At 37.9% G+C, this 27,185-nt stretch overlaps 1 protein-coding gene across 3 annotated transcripts in view; it reads left to right on the plus strand.

Moving 5' to 3' along the window:
- Positions 1 to 27,185, plus strand: part of EPRS1 (glutamyl-prolyl-tRNA synthetase 1) — a 60,054-nt gene that overhangs the window by 30,372 nt on the left and 2,497 nt on the right. For all 3 annotated transcript variants that reach the window (XM_081491963.1, XM_081491961.1, XM_081491962.1), the window contains 14 exons: positions 318 to 435; positions 1,444 to 1,800; positions 9,057 to 9,290; positions 13,373 to 13,635; positions 15,539 to 15,590; positions 16,020 to 16,229; positions 16,685 to 16,757; positions 18,024 to 18,103; positions 18,339 to 18,440; positions 19,272 to 19,427; positions 19,929 to 20,126; positions 20,593 to 20,766; positions 23,325 to 23,485; positions 25,783 to 25,861. In XM_081491963.1, coding sequence (XP_081348089.1) covers positions 318 to 435; positions 1,444 to 1,800; positions 9,057 to 9,290; positions 13,373 to 13,635; positions 15,539 to 15,590; positions 16,020 to 16,229; positions 16,685 to 16,757; positions 18,024 to 18,103; positions 18,339 to 18,440; positions 19,272 to 19,427; positions 19,929 to 20,126; positions 20,593 to 20,766; positions 23,325 to 23,485; positions 25,783 to 25,861 — 2,257 coding nt within the window. The remainder of the gene's footprint in view (positions 1 to 317; positions 436 to 1,443; positions 1,801 to 9,056; positions 9,291 to 13,372; positions 13,636 to 15,538; positions 15,591 to 16,019; positions 16,230 to 16,684; positions 16,758 to 18,023; positions 18,104 to 18,338; positions 18,441 to 19,271; positions 19,428 to 19,928; positions 20,127 to 20,592; positions 20,767 to 23,324; positions 23,486 to 25,782; positions 25,862 to 27,185) is intronic.

Here is a 27,185-nt window from a genome sequence, read left to right on the forward strand (position 1 = left end):
ATCCATTTCCTTTATATCAAGAGTGAGACATAAATATCCACTAATGCCATTTCTGGTGGCCAAAGTAGGTATACCTTTGTCCTGGACTTATTTAGCAGGTTTATATCCATGAATGTTCATAAATTGAAAGTTTATGATTAGCACTGTCAATTTTTATTTATATATTTGTTCTTAAACTACTCTGAAGAAACTCTGATGTGAATAAGAGAATGGACTATTTACTTATACTTTGAAAAGCATTAACAGTGCCATTGAATTAATCCAGGAATTCAATTGCTGTTCAGATAAACTTTTTTGTCCCTTCATTTTCTTTTTAGTCCATATAGTTGCATAGAAGCCCCATGCATTCTGATATACATTCCTGATGGACATACGAAGGAAATGCCAACATCTGGGTCAAAGGAAAAGACCAAAGTAGATACAACAAAGAATGAGGCAAGTAATTGACTTCTATGGATATGTCTCTAATCAGTGATCTTTCTGTCCTAGGATTTAGACTTTATTTCTTTTTCTTTGCTTTTAAATAAAGTCTTAATATATATATAATATAAATACAGAAAAGTATGCAAATTATAAATGTTAACCTTTTAAAAAAGTAAAAGCCTTAAGTGTTAATAACTAATTCAGGGTTGCACTGCTAGTATGTTGGTACTAGCAGTGGTTTATTCTCAGATTTGGTAGGTGTGTTATAATTTCTTGGGTTTCCCTGATCCCTCAGTTGGTAAAGAATCCGTCTGCAGTGCAGGAGACCCCGGTTTGATTCCTGGGTTGGGATGATCTGCTGGAGAAGGGATGGGCTACCCACTCCAGTATTCTTGGGCTTCCCTGGTGGCTCAGCTGGTAAAGAATCCACCTACAATGCGGGAGACTTGGGTTCGATCCCTGGGTTGGGAAGATCCCCTGAAGAAGGGAATGGCTACCCACTCCAGTATTCTGGCCTGGAGAATTCCATGGACTGTGTAGTCCACGGGGTCGCAAAGAGTCAGACAGGACTGAGCGACTTTCACTTTCACTTTCTCATTTCTTTAAATAGTCTCCTAATGGTAAAGATTTAGGTTCAGGTTTTTACTATGATAAAAAACACTTCATGAATATCTGTGTACCTCTTACCTTTGTTTATTCCTCTTACTTTTTATTAGGATACTTTTTTTTTTATAAGGAATGAGATTGTTCATTTGAACTTTAAGAAAAAAAATTTTTGACTGCATCACATGGCTTGCAGGATCTAAGTTCCCTGATCAAGAATTGAATTCAAGTTACCTGCAGTGGAAGCACAGAATCCTAACCACTGGACCATCAGGGAATTCCCTAAACTTTTTAAAGAGATTAGCATTTAAAAATTTTGTGTTTAGCTTAAAATATTATAAAATAGTTTGATAAAATTTTGTGTGAAGATATTTAACACAAATTAATAGTTTTATTTTTGGTTTTCTGCGTCTGTAGGCATCTACACCTCTTAAGACAAGATCGGCTCCTTCTTTCAGTACTTGTGCTATGTCTGAGGATTCCTTGGTCCTTTACAACAGAGTCGCTGCCCAAGGGGACGTGGTTCGTGAATTAAAAGCCAAGAAAGCCACAAAGGAAGATATAGATGCAGCTGTAAAACAGCTTTTGGCTTTGAAGGCTGAATATAAGGAGAAAACTGGCCAGGAATATAAGCCTGGAAATCCTCCTGCTGCAGTAGGACAGAATATTTCTTCTAAATCATCATCAAACATTCTGGAAAGTAAATCTCTGTATGATGAAGTTGCTGCACAAGGAGAAGTGGTTCGTAAACTGAAAGCCGAGAAAGCTCCTAAGGTCAGTATCCTGGAAGGAGTTTAGACACGTTGTCGGTAACCTTATGAGGTCCACCAGTCTGGCCAGTCCCATTTTCTCATAAGACGTATTGTCTATAGACTGTCCGATGCAGTATTTTGATGTAACAGTCAACATTTATTGATGCATGCTTGTGCCAGGCTCTGGAAATATTGATGAGACACAGCTGACCACCTAGAGGAGGAGCGGGGCCGAGGAAGAACCGTACAGAGACTGTAATCCTGGGTGGTATGTGTAAATTGCTCTCAGAAGTGTCTGTGGCTGTAAGTGGCAGGGAAGGAAGAAACAGTCAGAAAGAATATTGAAACCAGTCCTGAAGTAGAAGAAGAATGAATGACTTTAAGATGAATAACTTTCAGAGGAGGTACTCATAAGTCTAGGTCTGTGGGTCTCAAGCTTTATTGTACATCAGAATTACTGGAGAGCTTGCTCAAACACAGGTTGCTGGGCTCCACCTCTTGAGTGTCTGCTCCAGTAAGTCCAGAGTGTGCAGAGGTTATGCATTTGTAAAAAGTTGTCCAGGTGACATTGATGCTGCTGGCCTGGGACTGGATATAGAAGATAGCACAAGCCAAAGTTCAGGGTGCATGCAGGGAATAAGGAATTGTTGGTGACTATTTCAGATTTTTTGTAGGGGAGCCCTCAAGTGATACCACATTTTGACTGAAGTATGCACTTAATTGGGCTTCTCTGGTTGCTTAGTAGTTAAGAATCCACCTGCTAATGCAGGAGACATGAATTTGAACCCTGAGTCAGGAAGATCCCCTGGAGAAGACAGTTGCAGCCCATTCCAGTATTCTTGCCTGGGAAATCCCATGGACAAATGAGCCTGGCAGGCTACAGTCTGGACTTGGAAGAGTTGGACACCACTGAGTGACTAAACAACAGCAATACATTTCATTTTATTTCAGTAATATCTTTAGGCAAAACGTTTAGCCAAGTGGGTGGTAGCACTGATTTTGGAATAGGATTGCTTGCTCAAAATAAGAGACAAAAGGAATGGCATCTGTGATAGAGAAAAATCATGTTTAATAATCAGGATATGTAGTTCTGTACTCAGAAAGTAACGAGATCTAAAATATCAAATTAATAGTACTGTAACTGGATAAGCTACCAAAAATTGTAGAATCTGGGTTGTGGCATGAACATGGAGAGATGTGATGAACCACTGGGCCTGACTTACGTGACTGGAGATTTGTTCTAAAATGCTCCTGGGGATCTGTTGTCTTATCAGTGTCCTGGGCTTGGGTTGGAGAATGATTGATTTGCGGTTGTAAATTCCTCACCTCATTAACGAATTTTTCTGCCTCTGACTGGAGACCCTGTACCCTAAGAGTCTTTCATCTGTGGACTGTTGCCTTCTGGTGAGGAGAGAGAATGCTTTGGGGAGATCTTGGGGCTTTGCTCCAGCAGTTATTGTTGATATTTTCCTGTCTCTCTCACTGTGAAGTATGAGAAAGTTTTTCTCTTTAATTAGCCTGTTGAAGCTCTGCAGAGCTGTGATGCTCTAAAACAGCTTTGCTTCAAGGAGTAGAGGCTGGTAAGTGTACGGGTGGGGGTATAAATCCTTGCTATTTCCTGTCCTGTGGTGAGATTAGGAGCATTTTGTACTCTGTATATCTCATTTACTAAGCATGGTCCCCTTTCTAGATGTAATTTGAGGGGAAAGGCTTTGATCTTTAAACTCCTTCATTCTTGGTAGAATACATTGATATCCTGGGCTGATTTTTATTCAGCTGCTTGTATGTGAGGTAGTAACTACAGCAGCAAGTATATTGGGTTGGCCAAAAAGTTCATTTGAGGTAGACCATACCACCCAAACAAACTTTTTGGCCAACTCAATACTTAGAGTAGCAGCCAACTATGTCTCCCATCTTGTTGGGTTAATGGACTACATCCACTGAACAGAACTGTTACGAAAAGTCAACCTGTGGGTCAAAAAAGCACCTAAATTTCTTTCGACATTGGGGAGGTACTTTGACTACATATTTTTTGATAATGGTAAGTGTGGTACTGCATCATAGTTCACTGTAGTTTAGTCTGCATTTATTGAATGCCTACAGTGTACCCTATCTGTTTCAAAATGTTACTTACATATATATTTTTTCTCTAAATGCTGGAAGTAGTAAATTGCTCTTTTTCCTAGAGAACCAACTCAATTACTGGGAATGGAAATGTTGTATAGACTCCATCTGGCACAGCACACTCTGTACTGATGCTGTTTTTGCATTTAATCCTCACAACAACCTTGTCCAATAATACTCCTTTTTTTTATTTGTTGATTTTAGTAGCCAATGAGAAACTGCTTCCTGCAGTGAATGTGAACATAAAAGTAACTTCATGAAGTTTGCAAAGCCTGGATTCCAAGTTTTTTCCAGTTAGAGGCGTTCTAAGCACTGGGGGCGGGGGGTGGGGTGGTCATGGTTTTACTAGTTTGTTACTATTTATTAAGCAAGTCTGTGCTGGTTTTACAGTAATGATTTGTCTAAGCCTCTTAATCATTCCATTTCCCACAGAAGTAGTTTTTTAACCACGTCATGTTACCACTAAAGTAAGGAAAGAGGTCGACTGCGGCTGAGGTTTTATAGTTACAGGTTTCCATGAGAGTTTGCTTCTCTGTTTCTCCCTTTCTTTCTCTCTTTCTCCCACCCCCTTTTCTGCTTCACAGTCAGATTGGTGATTCTATGTAAGAACCTTTAGGCATGAAGGCAGAATATTAGCATAACGCGGGCAAAGAATAAAAACCTTCACATTCACCCTCAGTGCCCCTTCAAGTCCACCTTGTGCTCCTCTTTGCTCTTCCTCCTGCCCAGTAGGCTTCTGTGTTAAAGTAGTGGATCCAGCAGATAGCGTGTGAGGTGAAATTCACGAATACGCCCAAGATTTCATAGCTCTGACTACTGAGTTACTTTCATAGTTAAGGTCACTTTTCAGATTTTACATACTAACTTTTAAAAGTTTTAAAGCTGCAGGTCCAAAAAATAAAGTTTTGATTTTGAACAGATTTCTCTGGTCCGAAATCTGAGTGAAATGTTTTGAACATTAAATAATACCTTATGGAAAAATTTGAACAAATCTTCTGGCCAACCCAATATTTTTTGAAATGGGAGTCAGGAACTGGTAAATCAAAGTTTTTATGGAATACTTGTGACACTTAAGGACAGGGCTTGCCAAATTGACCTACACCTGTGTTTTGTGAGTGAAATGTCACTGGAACACAACCACACTTACTAGTTTACATATTTTGTCTATGGCTGTTTTTGTGCTGTAATTCTAGAGTTGAATAGTTGCAGCAGACTTGCAAAGTCTAAAATATTTACTGCCTGGCCCATGCCCTTTATTGAAAAAGTTTTCTGACCTATCCCTTAGAAGAGTTTTCAGAACATTTATAGTTGAGGATTTTTAAAATTGGAGTAATAAATGGCAGCAAAATCAGATGATTACTACATTAAATATAAATAATAATTCACAGGACTTCTGTGACAATCAAGTGGTTAAAAGGCTTCACCTTCTGGTGCAGGGTGTGTGAGTTTGATCCCTGGTCAGGGAGCTAAGATCTCACATGCTTCAGGGTCAAAAAACAGCATAAAAAACAGAAGCAAATTATAACAGATTCAATAAAGACCTAAAACATGGTCCACATAAAAAAAATTCTTAAAAATAATTCATAATTGTCTGGTCTTGTCAAACCGCACCTTTGTGGTGGGGTTGCTGGTCACCTTTTACTTCTGCAGTTGTAGCATTTTGATTCACAGTGCCTTGTATTTAAAAAGTATTTTTTAAACCTTTTTTCCCACTGATCATTGAGGTGCTAAGGCCATTTTGAAAGGTTCTATTCTTGCTAATTTTTGTTGTTGTTGTTCTTACTATTTTAAAATTGGTTAACTTTTTATTAAAGTTCTCCCCTTTTCCCATGGGGAAATGTTTCCATCTAGTGACTGCTGCAAAAATAGTTTGTGTACTTCTCCTGTGTTCCAGCCAGCTGTGTTCTCATACTTTGTCCATTTTCAGTCATATTTTAATATCCTACTCTCAGGGTTGTTTTTACTTCCTCAAATTCCCATCTTAAACCTTTACTGAAGGTTTTTCAGTAGGCTGTTTTTGTTCTCATTTATTTGCATCAGCAGTTATTTATTGAAAACTATTTTTGTCTGTGTTGGCACATTAAGTAAGTTTAGAACAATCTTTGTCCATTAAAGACTTAAAATCTATTAACAAGTGCTTATTACATTATGCTGTTGTGTAGTCCTGTAGTATCATCCAGTTTTGCTTTGTAAATGTCTTTTAATGCAGAAAACTAAAATATTAAATTATTTTTTCTCATTCTGTGAAACATATTCAAGTAACAATCACAGATCTCTTTTAAAAAGCAGTTTTTATGGCATGTTAGCGGGATTCAGTTCAGTTCAGTTGCTCAGTCGTGTCCGACTCTTTGCGACCCCATGAACCACAGCATGCCAGGCCTCCCTGTCCATCACCAACTCCCGGAGTTCACCCAAACTCATGTCCATTGAGTCGGTGATGCCCCCAACCATCTCATCCTCTGTCGTCCCCTTCTCCTGCTGCCCTCAATCTTTCCCAGTATCAGGATTTTTTCAAATGAGTCAGCTCTTCGCATGAGGTGGCCAAAGTATTGGAGTTTCAGCTTCAACATCAGTCCTTCCAATGAACACCCAGGACTGATCTCCTTTAGGATGGACTGATTGGATCTCAAGGGACTCTCAAGAGTCTTCTCCAATACCACAGTTCAAAAGCATCAGTTCTTCAGCGCTCAGCTTTCTTTACAGTCCGACTCTCACATCCATACATGACTACTGGAAAAACCATAGCCTTGACTAGATGGACCTTTGTTGACAAAGTAATGTCTCTGCTTTTTAATATGTTGTCTAGGTTGATCATAACTTTCCCTCCAAGGAGTAAGCATCTTTTAATTTCATGGCTGCAATCACCATGTGCAGTGATTTTGGAGCCCAAAAAGATAAAGTCAGCCACTGTTTCCCCATCTATTTCCCATGAAGTGATGGGACCGGATGCCATGATCTTAGTTTTCTGAATGTTGAGCTTTAAGCCAACTTTTTCACTCTCCTCTTTAACTTTCATCAAGAGGCTCTTTAGTTCTTCTTCACTTTCTGCCATAAGGGTAGTGTCATCTGCATATCTGAGGTTATTGATATTTCTCCCAGCAATCTTGATTCCAGCTGTGGTTCATCCAGCTCAGCATTTCTCATGATGTACTCTGCATATAAGTTAAATAAAGAGGGTGACAATATACAGCCTTTACGTACTCCTTTTCCTATTTGGAACCAGTGTGTTGTTCCACGTCCAGTTCTAACTGTTGCTTCCTGACCTGCATGCAGGTTTCTCAAGAGGCAGATCAGGTGGTCTGGTATTCCCATCTCTTTCAAAATTTTCCACAGTTTATTGTGATCCACACAATCAAAGGCTTTGACATAGTCAATAAAGCAGAAATAGATGTTTTTTGGAACTCTCTTGCTCTTTAGCAGGATTAAAATTACCTTTTAAATTTAGATTACAGTCTCATATTTTCTGTAATGTGATGCATACTATAGTGCTTAGATCAAGACTCTAGAACAATGGTCCCCAACCTTTTTAGCACCAGGGACTAGTTTCATGGAAGACAATTTTTCCGTGGACTGGCGGGTGGGGAGGCTGGGGAGGTGGTTTCAAGTTGATTCTATTTTCTCTCAAGAATCTTTGGTTACCTTCTAAATCATCAGAAAAGACTGCATAGCAAGTAGTATGATTTCACCCTGTTTAGAAAAATAATCTGAATAGATTATTTAGGTATCTAGAATGTTCCATTTCCCAATTGGAGAGGATCTAGGTATATATAATTGTGCTCTTTTAGAATATTTCATTCAGTAATGAAGTGGTTTGCCCATACTAATTTTCTCCTTTGCCACACGAGGGTTTTTTCCTTTGTGAAATGTGTGCCATTTGACTTCAAACTATAGTCAACATCTGCTTATAGTGTAAAATGGAACTTCTTTCAAATATGCGTCTTTTTGTAGAAATGGTTGCAGGGAAGTCCCTTAACTTTTTCTCTGTGTTCTTTCATTTAGCTGATGGAAGATTCTTTTTTTCTCAATTCTTGATGTCTGATTAACTCTCTGTCATTTTTCTTAGATAGATTTTGCTTTGAGAACACTTTCGGTTCTAAAAACAGTATAAACAAGAGACAGGTCAGAAATACAAATCAGACAGCCAACTCTTTGCAGTTTCTCCCTTTACCTTCCTCTGTGATACCTGGTGTGGCACTGGTAACAGGCAGCAAAATTGTATCATAAATAGCTGGACGAGGAAATGTCATTTGCTATTTTGTTGATACAAATTCTTTGAAGATATATGGGTTCTTCCTGGGTCCCTTTGACCCCATCTTAGCATTCTTTCTGTTTCTCTTGGGTTCTTCTTAGCTATTTGGAGCATTGTTAGAATGTAGCAGTAAAACTTGCATAAGCTAAAGGGGAGGAACTTTTTCTCTGTTTTGATTGATGCTTCGGCTTTCCAGTGGTAGAGTATATAGCATAAGTATGTGGTCTAGTCTGTGGTTAGATGGTGTTTCTATTCAGGTGAGGTATCCAGCTTGGCCTGTGTTGATGTCCTCTGCTGAAGTCACAAGAGTCTTCATTTTGCCTGAGTGTTTCATTCTTTTTCATCATAATTAAGTTGAAGTATCAGAGGGTGATATATATATGAAGTGAATATCTAAAACCTCAACATACACTCTCATTTCATTGTAAATTTTTAACAGTGATGTAGTTATTCTTTAGGTGAGCTCATACTGTGGATTTTTTCTAATGGTATATTTTGTGTCTTTAATGGGCTGAAGAAAATAAGAATTTGTACAGGCAAGTTCTGATTTTGTAAATTCTGACTCCACTATTTACAGTCCCAGGTTTGGAAACTGACACTTTGCTTGGATGTTCTATACTTTGTCTGTTTACATATATGAAGTAAAAAGTTACAGTATTATACATATATGTACATTTATGCTTATTTTTATGATTTGTATATAGATTTATGATACTTATATTTTTAACTTTTCTTTAGCTTTGATGTGTTGTTTTAGGCTGATTATTTGACTACTTTGTGCTTGGGTTTCTTCATGATTATTTACAGGGATATTTTGGCAAATTAATGATTTTTAATACTAATTGAAATTTTCAGAAATTTCAGAAAGCATTAAATATTTATCTTTTTTTCCTCTTTTCTCACAGGCTAAAGTAAATGAAGCTGTAGAATGCTTACTGTCCCTAAAAGCTCAGTATAAAGAAAAAACTGGGAAGGAGTACATTCCTGGTCAGCCACCATCATCTCAAAGTTCAGATTCAAGTCCACCCAGAAGCTCTGAGCCTAGTGGTCCAGAAACACCAGAAGCCAAACTACTTTTTGACAAAGTAGCTTCTCAAGGAGAAGTAGTTCGAAAACTTAAAGCTGAAAAAGCTTCTAAGGTTGGTGTGGTATTAACGTTTGTGTTTTTTTGTTTTTTACATTACAGGCTACTTTCTTTGTCTGGAACACTTTCTGCACATCAAGTCTGGTTAACCTGTACTCTTAATGTCAGTTCTCAACTATTTTATCTTGCCTTTTAGGAAATCATTTGTTGATCCTTTTCCCACCAGCTGGGGTTAACTGGACATGCTCGTGGAACTCAGCTGTTCTCTGACATAACACTTCAGTTCAGTTCAGTCACTCAGTCATGTCTGAGTCTTTGCGACCCCATTGACTGCAGCAAACCAGGCTTCCCTGTCCATCACCAACTCCCAGAGCCTACTCAAACTCATGTCCGTCGTGTCAGTGATGCCAGCCAATATCTCATCCTCTGTCGTCCCCTTCTTTTCCCGCCTTCAGTCTTTCCCAGCATCAGGGTCTTTTCCAGTGAATCAGTTCTTTGCATCCGGAGAAGGCAATGGCACCCCACTCCAGTACTCTTGCCTGGGAAACCCCATGGATGGAGGAGCCTGGTAGGCTGCAGCCCATGGGGTCGCGAAGAGTCGGACACGACTGAGCGACTTCACTTTCACTTTTCATTTTCATGCACTGGAGGAGGAAATGGCAACCCACTCCAGTGTTCTTGCCTGGAGAATCCCAGGGACGGAGGAGCCTGGTGGGCTGCCGTCTATGGGGTTGCACAGAGTCGGACACGACTGATGTGACTTAGCAGCAGCAGTTCTTTGCATCAGGTGGCGAAAGGATTGGAGTTTCAGCTTCAGCATCAGTCCTTCCAGTGAATATTCAGGACTGATCTCCTCTAGGATTGACTGGTTGGATCTCCTTGCAGTCCAAGGGACTCTCAAGAGTCTTCTCCAACACCATAGTTCAAAAGCATCAGTTCTTCGGCGCTCAGCTTTCTTTATAGTCCAACTCTCACATCCATACATGACTACTGGAAAAACCATAGCCTTGACTAGATGTACCTTTGTTGACAAAGTAATGTCTCTGCTTTTTAATAGGCTGTCTAGGTTGGTCATAACTTTCCCTCCAAGGAGTAAGCATCTTTTAATTTCATGGCTGCAATCACCATGTGCAGTGATTTTGGAGCCCAAACAAATAAAGGCTGCCACTGTTTCCACTGTTTCCCCATCTATTTCCCAAGAACTGATGGGACCGGATGCCATGATCTTAGTTTTCTGAATGTTGAGCTTTAAACCAACTTTTCCACTCTCCTCTTTCACTTTCATCAAAAGGCTCTTTAGTTCTTCTTCACTTTCTGCCTTAAGGGTGGTGTCATCTGCACATCTGAAGTTATTGATACTTCTCCCGGCAATCTTGATTCCAGCTTGTGCTTCGTCCAGCCCAGCATTTCTCAGGATGTACTCTGCATATAAGTTAAATAAGTAGGGTGACAATATACAGCCTTGACGTACTCCTTTCCCGATTTGAAACCAGTGTGTTGTTCCATGTCCAGTTCTAACTGTTGCTTCTTGACCTGCATACAGGTTTCTCAAGAGGTAGGTTAGGTGGTCTGGTATTCCCATCTCTTTCAGAATTTTCCATAGTTTGTTGTGATCCACACAGTCAAAGGCTTTGGCATAGTCAGTAAAGCAAAAGTAGATGTTTTTCTGGAACTCTCTTCCTTTTTTGATGATCCAACAGATGTTGGCAATTTGATCTCTGGTTCCTCTGCCTTTTCGAAATCCAGCTTGAACATCTGGAAGTTCATGATTCATATACTGTTGAAGCCTGGCTTGGAGAATTTTGAGCGTGTGAGATGAGTGCAATTGTGCGGTAGTTTGAACATTCTTTGGGATTGGAAGGAAAACTGACTTTTTCCAGTCCTATGGCCACTGCTCCGTTTTCCAAATTTACTGGTGTATTGAGTGCAGCACTTTTACAGCATCATCTTTTAGGATTTGAAATAGCTCAACTGGAATTCCATCACCTGCACTAGCTTTGTTCAAAGTGATGATTCCTAAGGCCCACTTGACTTTGCATTCCAGGATGTCTGGCTCTAGGTGAGTAATCATACCATTGTGGTTATCTGGATCGTGAAGATCTTTTTTGTGTAGTTCTTCTGTGTATTCTTGCCACCTCTTCTTAATATCTTCTGCTTCTTTTAGGTCCATACCATTTTTATCCTTTATTGTGCTCATCTTTTATGAAATGTTCCTTTAGTATCTCTTATTTTCTTGAAGAGATCTCTAGTCTTTCCCATTCTATTGTTTTCCTCTTTTTCTTTGCATTGATTGCTGAGGAAGCCTTTCTTATCTCTCCTTGCTATTCTTTGGAACTCTGCGTTCAAATGGGTATATCTTTCCTTTTCTCCTTTGCCTTTAGCTTCTCTTCTCCTCAGCTATTTTGTAAGGCCTTGTCAGACAACCATTTTGCCTTTTTGCATTTCATTTTCTTGGGAATGATCTTGATCACTGCCTCCTGTACAATGTCACGAACCACTGTCCATAGTCTTTAGGCACTTTGTCAGATCTAATCCTTGAATCTTTTTGTCACTTCCACTGTATAATCGTAAGGGATTTGATTTAGGTCATACCTGCATGGTCTAGTGGTTTTCCCTACTTTCTTCAATTTAAGTCTGAATTTGGCTATAAGGGATTCATGATCGGATCCACAGTCAGCTCCTGGTCTTGTTTTTGCTGACTGTATAGAGTCTCTCCATTTTGGCTGCAGAGAATATGATCAGTCTGATTTCAGTATTGACCATCTGGTGATATCCATGTGTAGAGTCTTCTCTTGTGTTGTTGGAAGAGGGTGTTTGCTATGACCAGTGCGTTCTCTTGACAAAACTCTGTTAGCCTTTGCCCTGCTTCATTTTGTCCCAGGGCCAAATTTGCCTGTTATTCCAGGTAGCTCTTGACTTCCTACTTTTGCATTCCAGACCCCTGTAATGAAGAGGACATCTTTCTTGGGTGTTAATTCTAGAAGGTCTTGTAGGTCTTCATAGAACTGTTCAACCTCAGCTTCTTCAGCGTTACTGGTCGGGGCATAGACTTGGATTACGTTGATATTGAATGGCTTGCCTTGGAAATGAAAGAGATCCTTCTGTCGTTTTTGAGATTGCATCCAAGTACTGCATTTTGGACTCTTTTGTTGACTATCATGGCTACTCCATTTCTTCTGAGGGGTTCTTGCCCCCAGTAGTAGATATAATTGTCATCTGAGTTAAATTCACCCATTCCAGTGCATTTTCACTGATTCCTAAAATGTCAGTGTTCACTCTTACCATCTCCTGTTTGACCACTTCCATTTTACCTTGATTCATGGACCTAACATTCCAGATTCCTGTGCAATATTGGACTTTACTTTTATCACTCGTCACATCCACAACTTAAACACACTAATTATTGTCTCTCTTGGCTGTAAGAATAGAGATCTGTACCTGTCAGTGCCTTGATGCGTACTCTTTGTGTGACTCATGCTCCTAAAGCTCTGTCAGTCTCAGATGGCAACTTTTACTTTGAACTTTCAGTGTAGTTTGCACTCGTTGTATTATACTATAGGAGGAGGATTTTTTGGTACACACGAGTGGAAAACAGTCATTACAGGTTTTAAAGTTTAACCAGTAATATAGAAGCTTGATTACTGTCATTTTTATAATTGTGAAATGTTCAACTTATGTCATTTAAAGGCTCTTATTAAATTGCAGAATACATGTTATATCTAGTGCTTTTTAGTAGAACTTTCTGAGATGACAGAAATGTCCTCTAACAGTTCTGTCCAGTACCGTGGTCACTAGCCTCTGGAACTGTTGAGCAGTTGAAATGGGGCTATTGTGACTCAGGAAGTGAATTTTAAGTTTTACTTACCTTAATTTAAGTTTAAGTAGCTGCATGTGGCTAGCGACTATTCTTTAAACAGAGCAATTATAGTACAGTTTTTTAGTAACTGTCTTCTAGTTCTGTCCCTACTTATCATGTTCTCTTATTCATTTCAGTAGTTAGTATATTTAACATCCTCCACCGCTAGCCCTTTGTGTTTGCCTTTGTGTTTTCAGATCTGCTTGTAAAGCATTGGACATCGGTGCTAAGATAGCGATTGGAATTAAATGCTCTCTTCTCTTTTTCCTCTTCTGTTAAAGGATGAAGTAGATACAGCCGTACAAGAACTCCTTCAGCTGAAAGCACAGTACAAGTCTCTGACAGGAGTAGACTATAAGCCTGTCTCTGCCACTTGGGCTGAGGAGAAAGATAAGAAAAAGAAAGAAAGAGAAAATAAATCTGAAAAGCAGAGTAAGCCTCAGAAGCAAAATGACAGCCAAAAGAAAGAATCGCCTAAAAACCAAGCAAGTGGGCCGTCACCAAATGGAGCAGGGGAAGGACAGGGGCCTAAGAAGCAGACCAGGTAATAAAACGGAAACTTCAGTTTTAAAGTGAAGCAAAATTTTAGATGAATTCAACTCTCAATTATTGAAAAAAACTTTTTTTTTGGTTAGTTTGACTATCACATTAAATTGGAGAAGGCTAAATGTATAATGTCAGCAGATAGCTTCTGTTTATTTTCTGTATATTTAAATGGTAATGCATTCTTTGCTTGGTTCAAGAATCTTAGAATATAAAAAGTTCAGTGCAGTCTCACTCCTATGCTTTTTCCCATTTTCCCAGTTCCTCCTACCACCATAATGAACTGGTTACCACCGTTACTAGTTTCTTCTCTATCCATCAAGAGATTTTCATTTGCTTACACAAGGAAAAACAAATATATATATATATGTATGTATTTTGAGAAAAGACCCTGATGCTGGGAAAGATTGAAGGCAGAAGGAGAAGGGGGTGACAGAAGATGAGATGGGTGGGTAACGTCACTGACTCAATGAATATGAGTTTGAGCAAGCTCCGGGAGACAGTGGAGGACGGAGAAGCCTGTTATACTGTGATCTACGGAATTGCAGAGTTGGCTATCCGCAACTTAGCAACTGAGCAGCAATAATGTTATTTTTTCCTTCCCTTTAACACAGTTGTTAACCTAACTATACATATCATTATGTACTTTAGCAGATTTTTCAAATGAAAATCTTTTGTGAGGGCTAAATGAGAACTTCATTTGAAATAGATTTTTTAAATGGTTGGTTAAATATGAAACAAACCTGGTTTAAAGATGACACCCACTGTGGAATAGACGGTGTTTCGATATTTCCAATCCACGTGAACAATAAGATTCCTCCATTATCCCCATCCCAAAATTAGAGTGAACTCTACGTGAGGTTCTGTTGAAGCTAAACCTGAGCTAGGCTGATGTTAGCAGGTACTACTTAGAGATACTTTGGTGTTAAGATTTTTTTAGTGGAATTTCAAATCCTGCCTCTCGTCTCTCATGGGATACACAAAAGGTCTCCTTAAACAAGAGAATACAACTGTGTCTTTTCTTGCCCATCGACTGGGTGATCAGAACTATAGAATAGTAGAGGCGAGAACAGAACATTTTACCTTTTACCCTCTGACTGCTTGTGAAAGGGCCAGACTTCATGTAGACATTTTGCTGAGATGTGTCAAAGTGAAAAATAGAGAATTCAAATGTAAATACATTCAGCTTTTAATCCAGTAAGCCAATAAACTCTAAAAAGATGGACCTTTTATAAGACATAACTATTGGGTAGACTTTCTGTGTGAATTTCAAGACTGCAGTTTGCTGAATAATTGTCAGTTTCAATAAAAAGATTATTGCCTAGAATAGTTTTTTATTGTAGACCTAATTTATTTTGGAAGCATCTACCTCTGACTTTTATTGACTGAAGTTAAAAGAAAAACTTACAGAACATGTAAGGATATACACACACACACATATACACATTTATGTATTGACATATGTATCTACATATAGCCATTGTTTTTACTATTTACAGGTTACTTACAGTGAGACACTGATGTTACTCTAATTTATCTGGATTGAGATTGGCAAAAACTTTTTATTTTTTAGTGAGTATTCACTACAAATTAGTAGTAATTTATAAAGAACTTATAAGGTAACTTATGAAGAATTTCGTAAAAGAAACATCTGCATTAAAATCATAGCTTTTTGTTAGGCTTAGCTTTCCTAATTTTTGTGGACAGTATCACACTACCCTTTAAGAAATGACTGAACTATTTTCTAGGATAAAAATATAGGGATGATACAGAGGAGATACAAACATAGAAATAACTCATACTGAAGAAAAAGAAGCCATTTTGAAGTTTTGGGGTTTATTTCTATTCAGCCTCAAAGCAGTTGCTAGATGAAGAGATTTATATTTTATTTTTTATATCTACAGGTTGGGTCTTGAGGCCAGAAAAGAAGACAGTCTTGCAGATTGGTATTCTCAAGTGAGTATTACATTTAGATTCTAAAATCCAGATACAGAGTAATAATGTATAAAGCCTGTAGTAATCCATAGTATAGTCATGTAATGTGTCAGTTTTCAAAGCATGCTCACAGAAAGTATTGAACCAAGAAGTAGGTCTGTGAGATAGTCATTATTTTATTTTTGTTTTGTTTTTTGGTGAGGTGAAAGTATTAGTCCAAAGTAACAACACAGTAAAACAGCAGAAGCGAGATTAGAATTCAAGTCTTACGAATATAGAGCACTTGTGTTTCTTAGAAGGATCTAGAAAGATCCATCTTACATGCACGTTAAGAGGATTCACCAGCAGGGAAAGCCTCCAGACTTGAAGCTTGACTGTCATACTCTTGGCACTTACACTGTAATTTTGGTTCAATTTAGGCTTCATAGAATGTATTTTTCTTTTAAAAAGGTCATCACAAAGTCAGAAATGATTGAATACCATGATGTAAGTGGCTGCTATATCCTTCGTCCCTGGGCATATTCCATTTGGGAATCCATCAAGGACTTTTTTGATGCTGAGATCAAGAAACTCGGTGTTGAAAACTGCTATTTCCCCATGTTTGTGTCTCAAGGTGCATTAGAGAAAGAGAAGACTCATATTGCTGACTTTGCTCCTGAGGTAAATTAGCCTGCTTTATCTATTTTTTCAGTTTTCTCTTATAAAGTCAGAAGTATATTTTCAATTCACACTTGAATAGGAATTTAAAAGACAGTTTACAGCAGTCAACTTAGAGAAATGTAAAGCCATTTAAAATAATTATATTTCTTTCATCAGTGTAAATCATGTTTCTTTTTGTTACATTAATTAATTAACCAGCTTTTACCTTTCAGTAAAAATTATAAATACAGTATAAATTATAATGTATAAATTATAAAATATTATGATTTTATATTATAAAATATAAAAAGTTATAAAGACAGTAAATATCTACCTTTTCTCACAGTGAACAGTAGTGGTTATTTTAACTTGCTTAATTGATATAGCAAAACTTGAAATAGAAATTTGCCTACATCTGTGTTCTTTCTCTAAAGTGCTGTTTAAAAAATGTATGAAAAATGATTTTATGTTGCTAGGTTGCTTGGGTGACAAGATCTGGCAAAACAGAGTTGGCAGAACCAATTGCCATTCGTCCTACCAGTGAAACAGGTGAGGGTGGGCCTTGGAAAACAGGAGAAAAGCTCATTGAACATTAGAGACAGCTTCCAGAGTTGAGTTTCACCTTTTATTTTGTGATATTTATAATTCCTGTTGATGATACAAAGTTTAATGAATGTTGATAAAGATGAGTGCTGATTTGAGTGGCATAGAATTTTGTTCTCTGATAGTATGCTTTGTGGAGCTCTTTGTCATCTAGATAAAGTTTTTTTGTTGTTTTTTTTTTTTTTAAAACCACTTGTATCATTTTTGATTTCATGCTATAATTTTTCAGAACTTCCCATGGAGTTTTATTCTTGGAATTGATTATAAAATTGCAAACACTAGTATTTTATGCCATATTGACTTGAAAGTAGTCATTTTCATGTTACATCTATATAGGGTTTTTATAGGTTAATAAGTGATTTCATTTACACCTTGTATTATTCTCACAATGGTGTAGTTAGGAAAGTAGAGACAGCTACTGTTACCTCCATTTTGTAGGTTAAAGAAAAAAGCTCTCTGAAGGGATAAATGGTTTTCCTAAAACTACACGTAATAAATGGGAATACCACTTGGAAAGTTCAAGCCTTTAGGCTTGTCAGTGTCTTCCAAAGTTGTTATCCATCTTTAGAGCTAGGGATTGTTTGCTCTTTATTTGATACTTTCAGTGATACTCTTAATAATGATGCATTATTAAAATTCTGACACCAACTTTTTTTTTTTCACATGGCAGATTGGCAAAGATTTCTTTTTGTTTTACTAATTGTAGATAATCCTAAATAGGCTATGATAAGACAAGTGTCTTCACTTAAATTATCAGTTCATGGCAAGAGCTTTTAGACTCTGGGTAGACACATCAGATAGATTTAATGTAAAGTCTGGTAGCTGCTGCATTTAGCAGGTTATTTAACTTCTCTAAGCTCAGCTTCTACATTTTCATTATTGAGATGATATTTATTTTGTGGGTTGAATGTGAGGATTGAACAGTGTAATGAATGTAAAGAACTTAATATAGAACATAGTATATACTGTAAGATCTTCACTTAGTGTCTTGAGAAACAAAACACTGAGAAGTTGTCAAATTAAATGTAAATCTCATTGTGAAGAACATAAAATATGGTCAAGTTTTTCCTTGACTAATCCATTTTATGTAATACAGTACCATTCACTCACCTGCACAAATACAGCGCTTTAGTTCCTATTATGTCGCTGGTTTAATAGTACCAGCCTTCAAGGAGAATGACTAACTGCCCATGCTTCCCTGTGTCTTTTCAGTAATGTATCCTGCATATGCGAAGTGGGTGCAGTCCCACAGAGACCTGCCCATAAAGCTCAACCAGTGGTGCAACGTGGTGGTAGGTGCACACCCATCTTATAGTTCTTCATTCTTCCTCTTAGCCATTAAAAAAAAACACACACACACACTTTTTTTTTTCCTTACTTTTATACTCAAATGATTGGGAATATGAAAGCATTTTTGAAATGTTGATATTTTGGATCACAATTAGGATTTCTGATTACTTACCACATAAAGTTGTCACTAAAAGTTGAAAAGCTCTAACAATCAAACTGTGTTCTTGCCTCTTCCAGCGTTGGGAGTTCAAGCACCCTCAGCCTTTCTTACGTACTCGTGAATTCCTCTGGCAGGAAGGGCACAGTGCCTTTGCTACATTTGAAGAGGCAGCAGAAGAGGTACAAAAGTTGTGTTCCATATTAATTCTGTGCTAATTCTTTGTCCAGACTATGCATTCCCCACCCCCACCCCCGCCAGATGTAAGTAATGCAGTGCTATCTACATAGTAGGAATTATTCAGTAAATAACTAAGTTGAAATTTGGTCTGATCTTGAAGAGACATTATAAGACAGCCTTCTGGTATAAATTGTTTTGTTCCTTAAAATTTACATATCACCTCTTAAAATTGAAAACAGGTTAATTCAAATGTTAACGCAATTAGCATGTTAGTTGCTCAGTCACGTCTGACTCTATGTGACCCCATGGACTGTAGCTCACCAGGCTCCTCTGTCCATGGTATTCTCATGGCAAGAATATTGGAGTGGGTTGCTGTCCTCTTCTCCAGAGGAATCTTCCTGATCTAGGGACTGACCCTGGATCTTCTGCATTGCAGGCAGATTCTATGTACATTAAAAATTATTCTAAAGCAGATAACTAAGGAGAACCTACTGTATATCTCAGGGAACCTTATTCAGTGCTCCATGGTGATCTAAATGGGAAGGAAAAAGAGGGACTAATACAGCTGATTCTCTGCTGTACAGTAGAAGCTAATGCAACATTGGAAAGCAATTATACTCCAATAAAAATTAATTTAGAAAAATGCTCCATTTCTTTGAGTTCTGCTTTGTCTCTCTTAATGAATTCACATTGGCTGCTTTAACCTTTCCAAGAAAAAGGATTTTTGTTGTTTAAAGTGCTTTCCCCACCACAGTTAGTTTTAAATAGTTCCGTTTTTATAGATCTATAAACATAGCATAAATTTGAACACTTTTACATTTAACATGTTACAGGTTTTGCAGATACTTGACTTATACGCTAAGGTATATGAAGAACTCCTGGCAATTCCTGTTGTAAAAGGAAGAAAGACTGAAAAGGAGAAATTTGCAGGAGGAGATTACACCACTACAGTGGAAGCATTTATATCTGCCAGTGGAAGAGCTATCCAGGTATCAGACTGCCACAAAGGATTCCTAGGGGACTGAAAGCAGAGCCGTGGGCCGATCTGATAAGTTTCTCTTGCAATCAGAGGGGTAGACTCTTTAAAAAAAAAAAAAAAATCAATATATCACATGCTTCTAGGTCATATTATAATTTCAGGCCAGTCTGTCCCATTCTTACCCAATCTCTGATGTCAGTTAAGTCAAGCTTGTATCCTGAATTACCAGAGCATGGATATATTTTTTTAAACCTTTGTAATTAAAGTTACTCCTATGAAAGGGTCTGCCCACATTAAAAGAGGTATAATAGTTGTCTTCTCTACTAATTCTGTAGAATTTTTTTTTTAACTGATCTTAGTTTTTTTGTATCAGTTATGCTTTAAAAACTCACTTAACATAAAAAATCAGGGAAGATAAAGCAGATCTAGTGCCATGGTAAGGTGTGTGGTCTTACAGTAGTTATTTTCAAAGGCAAAATAGGTTGTTAAAAGATGTGTTTCTCTATTTTAGGGAGCAACATCACATCATTTAGGACAGAATTTCTCTAAAATGTTTGAAATCGTTTTTGAAGATCCAAAGACAGCAGGAGAGAAGCAGTTTGCCTATCAGAACTCCTGGGGCCTGACTACCCGAACTATTGGTGTGATGACCATGGTTCATGGGGACAACGTGGGCTTAGTGTTACCACCCCGTGTAGCCTGTGTTCAGGTAAGGAAAGTATTCCTGTTCATCATTTCTTTTATAAAATTCAAGCCATATTTAGTAAAGAAAATTTTAAAATGTGCTTTTCTGAATGTCATTCAGGTAGGTTTTGCTAATACTGAAACAACACAGAATACAATCTGGATTTCCGTGTTGTGTAACTATGTGTATTATTCATGTTATTGTTTCCTACCCTTTTAAATTTTCTACCTACTTTATAAAACTTATAGAAATTATTTTTTGAAATGATTTATAATAGGTTAAATGAGAAACAAAAATGCATTTATCATGGACAAATAATATGCAGCTTGTTGCTAGATATTCTGTGTAGAGTAGAAACCTCAGAAGTTGTTTTCTGTGAAGATTTATAGTCATTAGGAGGTTTTGATTTGTGAGTACTAGGTGGTGATTGTGACTTCATTACTTCTGTATGATGCTGCTTTGTATAAATTTGTGATGTGCTGGATTCTAGGTGGTGGTTATTCCCTGTGGCATCACAAATGCACTTTCTGAAGAAGACAGAGATGCTCTAATTGCAAAATGCAATGATTATCGAAGGCGGTTACTCAGTGTCAATATTCGAGTTCGAGTTGATTTGCGAGATAATTACTCACCAGGTTGGAAATTCAATCACTGGGAACTCAAGGTAAAGTCTTCAGTTGCATATTTTACTCCCACTCTCCCAATTTGGATTTTTGTTGTTTGAATAAAAATGATCTTCAAGACCTTGTTTATGGTTAACAAATCCCCTATGGTTGTTAAAACGTTTATATCAAGAATTCATAAAATAAAAAAGTTATTTCAATAGTAAGACTATCAGAATCGTGGTGCATGGACATCAGCTATTAACAGCTGTCACTGGTGCAGCTAATCAGAGAGTAATTTCACACCACATTGTTTCACGGTGATTTGTTAATTTTTACTTTGTATATTCAAGTCTAGTCTAAATTCTGGTTTAATGTTTTTGACTTAACTTTTATTTATTGCACAGTTATTAATAGGTGATCCGTATTCTTTATTCCATTTTTCAAACTTCTGGGATTTAACCTTTTTTCTTAATGATGAAACAGGAAATCTTGTTAGAACTAGCAGTTAGAAGTCAAGAATTTGTAAACTCATATTACAGGCAGTGGATGGGAAGAGATAGTGAGGTTGCAGGTTCAAGCTTTCAAATATGCAAACTTAGCCATACTGGGATTATTCAGTATTAATGCATGTTAGGTTCCCAAAGTTGGTCATGTTTATCTCTTTATGTGTTTTAAATGGCCCCTAGATAAATCTGTGCTGAAGGATAGCAGTTATATTGATATTGCTTTCCTTTTGTGGTATATTTTTTCCTTTACATACTCTCCTACCTTTAATAAAGACTTGAAAGTTGTGTAAATTTCCCTTTAATTGCAGTCTTTTTTACTTACTTGGAAATAGCAAGTGTGTGATTTCAGTAATACCTTGTCTAAACCCATTTATACTTGCCCAAGGTACCAAAAAGAAACCTATCCCTTGCTACTAACTGGACTGAAAGGTAAAAAATAATCATCCACACTTGTGGGCCTTTCCTCTGCAGTCCTCTGAGCTGTCCTGGCTCTCCCTTGCCCAGGATAGGATGTAGTCCTAGTGCATTTTTATTGTCATGTCTTTTTAGTTTCTTTTAATCAGGAGTAGTTCCTCAGCCTTTCGTTGTCATCCATGGCATTTACATTTTTGTAAATATAGGTCAGTTATTTTATAGAACGTTCTTCTGTTTTGATGATTACTCATTAATTTTTGCCTTCTCCAGTGACTTTTCTTCTCTCTTTCTGCTGAGGGTAGTCTCCCACTTTTGATTTTCTGATTTTCTGCACTGATTTGTATGCATGCCTTAATTACCCTGCAAAACATGAAGCTTCTTGAGGACAGGATCTCTTTCTTATTCATCTTTTTAAATCTCATTGCACTTAACACTGTTTCTTAACACATGTATACATTGGATAAATAAAAGGAAACAATAAAATAATGTGAAGGTATACAGTATTTTGTTCCAGAGTGTTGTTATTTTATAAAGTAGGTCTTCTTTAGGGGGTAAATCATTTTTTTCTGGAGTAACATTTACATTTTTTCCTTTGCCTTTAGTTTGGGGAACAACTGATCAGCTGAACTGTGTAGAGAGGCTCCTAACTTAAATTCAAAATGATTATAGAGGATCGTTCACTCAAAAAAGAAAAACATGTTAAACTTTTATTTGTCAGGAAGTTTCTAGCCCCTAAAAGTGGGATCTCTCTTAAGCCTTAATCCACTTAGAGCAAACTCATTATGTGGATTCACAAAGATTGAACATCCACAAGGCTTAAACTTGCATATGCTCCTTAAGCTCCTTTGTAAAAACCCTGGGCTTCTGCGGAGTGGTTCTCAGACTGCAGTCCCAGGACCAGCAGCCCAACATCACCGGAGAACTTGATGAAAGTGAAGTGAGAAGTCACTCAGTTTTCTCTGACTCTGTGTTCCCATGTACTGTAGCCCACCAGGCTCCTCTGTCCATGGAATTCTTCAGGCAAGAATACTGGAGTGGGTAGCCAGTACCCTTCTCCAGGGGATTTTCCCAACCCAGGGATAGAACCCATGTCTCCTGCATTGCAGACGGATTCTTTACCATCTTAGAACTTGATAGGATTACAAATTCTCGGGCCCCATCACTGGACGTACGGTGATTAGAAACTCAGGTGGCGCAGCCCAGCAGTATGTGCTTTGACAAGTCCTTCAGTAATTCTGATGCTCAAGGTAGAACAGCCAGAGCCAGGGCCTTCCCACCAAAGCACGCCATGTGCTGTGAATGAGTCAAGGATGTGCCAAGATGGCATGGGATGACTTTAGCTTCAAGGAGCCTACTGTGTTTACCCCTGTGTGCCATACAAGTGTAATTTTCCATGTGTGCTGTTATGTGAGAGAAGTTAGGAACAGCGAGCTGGACAGCTGCCCTCATGTTTCCCCATTAAACTCTTTCCCAGCTCAGAGCCACTTGGACAGTACCTTCTTTCCTTAGGTTTATGCCTTCTCATTGGAATAGATTTCTGAAATATATCAGGAATATTACCTTCTCTTTAAAATGGTTTGCATCTGTCTTTGTGTTTTGGATATTCATGATTTATAGTAGGTAAAGCCATGATATCAGTCTGTTTATTCAATTGGAGATGTGCATGTGTCATTTTTCACTGCTTTTTTGTTTTCTAGGGAGTCCCAATTAGACTTGAAGTTGGGCCACGTGATATGAAGAGCTGTCAGTTTGTAGCTGTCAGACGAGACACTGGAGAAAAGCTGACAATTGCTGAAAATGAGGCTGAGACGAAGCTTCATGCTATTTTGGAAGATATCCACGTTAACCTCTTTACCCGGTCAGTTCCTTAGAGTTGCTTGTGTCTCCCGTCTTATTGTGCTCAGCCTTTGAGATCTCTACCAAGGAACCCTTGATTGCCCCCATGGGAAGTCATCTTTCCCTCCGAACTTCCATGGTTCTTAATTGGCCTTTCTCTTTGGTTTTTTGACTTGTATTGTGATTATTTTCTGTATGATTTCTGCTCCCTATTGGGTTTGGAGTGATGGACTGTCCCTTTGACTGATTTGGGTTCATTTTAGATCCAGGCTTTTATGATACATCAGATTTGAGGGGCAGAAGCACTGATTCTCACTTGTTGGGTACACATTAGCAGCACCTGGGGAGCTTTGCAAACTACCTGTGCCTGGGACGCTCCCCAAGAGGTGTTAATTTAATTGGTCTAGAGGGCCTGGCACCTTGAGTAGTAAACGCCCTCTGGTGGTGGTGATATGTCGCCAAGGCTTAGAACCTCCTGAAGGGGGTTGGGGGTGATGGGAAGACTTGAGGCTGCCCTGACCTCTGGAGAGGGGACTTTTAGAATCACAGATCTCAAGGCAGAGGCACTAGAAGATGGGTGGCCTGTGGGTGGCACCTTATTTTCTTTCCTGTCCACCTGAAGCAGAGAGGAAGACCTGTGGCCACTGGGGATAGAGGCTCAGTTTTTTTGGGGGGTCGTGCCTGCATTTTTCTTGTTTATCTTCTAATACCTGTGTCTGATTCATGTTCATCTTCAATAAATCTTGCACATAAGGAGTGAACCAGTTTTAGCCTTGGCTTTGGTGCTTTTATGTAATGGTAGGCAAGTGAACTTGCTTTTGTTGGCTGGCTTGCCTTAAAATGCAAATGATAATACATCTCTTGAGGATGACTTTCATGGATTTATTTGGCCAACAAATGCATAATTCATGTGAAGTTCATCTGAACTCAGAGCAGGAGATACTGTCAGAGATGCAAGATTAGAAAGCTGCCTGTCCTCGTTGCTGTCGCCTGAATAGTGCTCTCAGCGCAGTGATTTCTTCTCCAGAGATTCTCTTCAGGGTCACCTGGGAGCTTTGGGAACAGAAAAATACCTGGGCCTTATACCTGGAGACTGATTCATTAGTTTTAAGATAGATTCTGGTCATCTGTATTGTAAAAAAACATCTGTGTGATCCAGATGTTCACCCCTGGTTGGAAAAAACACTGCTTTAATGGCTAAAAAAACAGGACTTTTTTAATTGACATTTTTATTCAGTAAATTTATTAATGTAAGTTGCTTACATTAATAGTGCATTTTTTCCCCTCCTTAAGGCATCAGCCTTGGAAGTGGCATATTCCTTTCTGTATCTCATTGGCTGTAACTTAGTCACTTGAGCCCACCCACCTCACTGCAAAAAAGTCAGAAGAAAGGGAAACAGATTTGGCGGACAGCGAACAGTCGTGGTCAGGGTTCCCACAGTCTAGCCCTGAGGTTCAGAAAAGAAAAATATGCTTTCTCTTCATTGGTCCCCAGCCGTGAGTGCTCCTCACGTGATGTGTGATTTTGAGTGTGGAAGAGAATAATACTTATTTCATTTCTGGAACCTGAAGTTCTTACAAAAGACTTACATAGTATGTGAAAATAGCTTGAATAATGTATATTTATGTGTTTTTTCCTTTTTTAAACATGTTCATACCTTTGTGTTTGATTCTCACAACAATTTGATATGGTAGTTAGATGAGTATTTTTCCAATTTTGTAGAAGGGAAAACTAAGACCAGAAAGGTTAAATAATAACCTAGACTCTCGTAGGTAATAAGTAGTAAAGCCAGGAGTTAGATTGTTGATCAGTAGATATTTAACGACTGTTACAAAAGTAATTATTACCAGCATGTGCTTGGCAAATTCTCTAGTCATTTAATGTTTCTAATAATGCAATGATGAGCTAACTCAAGTTGACTCAATGTCACTGCTGGAGACAAAGTTGAGGTTCATGTTGAATTCTTCTCAGTTCCAGGTTGTTATTCTTTCATTAAATTATGCCATTAAAAAAAACTTTGTCATATTAGTAAGAAAAAATATGTATTCACTTCTAATTCTGGGTAGCCTGTGGCTCAGTGGTAAAGAATCTGCCTAACAGTGCAGGAGACACAGGAGACATGGTTTGATCCCTGGGTTGGGAAGATCCCCTGGAGGAGGAAATGGCAACCCACTCCAGTATTCTTGCCTGGAGAATCCCATGGACAGAGGAGCCTGGCGGGCTACCATCCATGGGGTTGCAGAGAGTGGGACACAACTGAACTAATGCATGCTTGAGTTTATTAGTAAGAAAAAATATGTATTCTAATTACTTCATAGGGCTTCTGAAGACCTTAAGACTCATATGGTTGTGGCTAATACAATGGAGGACTTCCAGAAGGAGCTCGATTCTGGGAAGGTAAGAGAATTCTGAAAATTTTTTAATATAAACATATTTCAGTGAGTGGTATTTTAAGACTCATTGAATTTATGTATCATGTTAATCCCTTTCTCAAAGCCTATCACACAAAAGGATAATATATTATTCAGCGTCTGTTTTCCATTGACTTTCCTGCAGCAGTAAAATACTCTGTCATTTTTGGATAGCACTGTGAACTGATTTTATAAAAGCTTTCTCTCATGTTCATTAGGCTCATTGAATGAGTTTCATTCTGTATGACCTCTAATATTTTCATTTTTGAAAAATTTCATTTTGTTTTCTCAGCTTAAGTTCCTAAAGTAAGCATTGTTTTAGTTTTAGAAATATAATGGGCAGAGTCCTAAAATAAGGAATGCCTATTTATCTCTCACTGTATATACTTACCCAGATCTTAATTGATTGATCTTTCTGAATAATAAGTGAAAAATATTACTCATTTCTAAGCCTGTTTATGAGAATGAGTGGGTACTACTGGATTCCATAAAACTGCACGGGTTTTCCTAATGCCTCTTTAAGATTTTATCACCTTTATGTGCTCTGTATATTCAGATGTTCCCAGCCAAAACTTAATTTTCATAAAGAAGAGGTTTCGCTTTGCAAAATTAGTAATTACTGGAATGAATCACTTATGAACTTTAGTATTCTGGTATACATGTTTACTTATACAGCCTGTTCTGTGTCCCCAGATTATAAATGAGAAAGCCACGGGCCAGAGTCTAAATGAATTACCCCAAGCCATGCAAAAGCAGGCCTAGTATTAGAATTTGGGTCTCTCTTCTGATTCAGCTTAATGTACTTTTTCTCTGTATCTTTTTAAAAAATTCATCTTGAGGGTATAAGACAAGATTTTAGTTGGTTGTGATCATTAACCTCTTAATACGTCTGTCAGTTTACTAATCTGAAAAATAAGTACAAAATAGTATCAGAATCCCCTTCCTATCTATAATTCTGCAGTATTTAGCTTTCTATTATTCTTGGTTTATTGCCTTGGTAATCTTCCACCTTTCTGATTTCTATCATTTGTCACTTGACTTCAAACTACATATTTCTGATTTCTATTTCTTCTAGCCTTTTGGCCTGAGAATGGATAGTTATCTGACACTGTATATATTTTTTCTTCCACTATGATTTCTTTTTTTTTTATAATTTTTTTTGTTCCAAAAAGTATTGAATTTTTTGATTTCCTTTATTATAGAAATATGGTAGCCATTCTTACAGTAAAGGCTATTAAAGACATTGCATAAGAGTTAATAAATCAATAGAGTAACTTATCAGTTAATCCATTGCTTTCAAAGAAATGAAT

The sequence above is a fragment of the Giraffa tippelskirchi genome, chromosome 5, assembly GCF_054371585.1.
Source record: "Giraffa tippelskirchi isolate mGirTip1 chromosome 5, T2T-mGirTip1v1.2.pri, whole genome shotgun sequence".
Taxonomy (NCBI): Eukaryota; Metazoa; Chordata; class Mammalia; order Artiodactyla; family Giraffidae; genus Giraffa; species Giraffa tippelskirchi.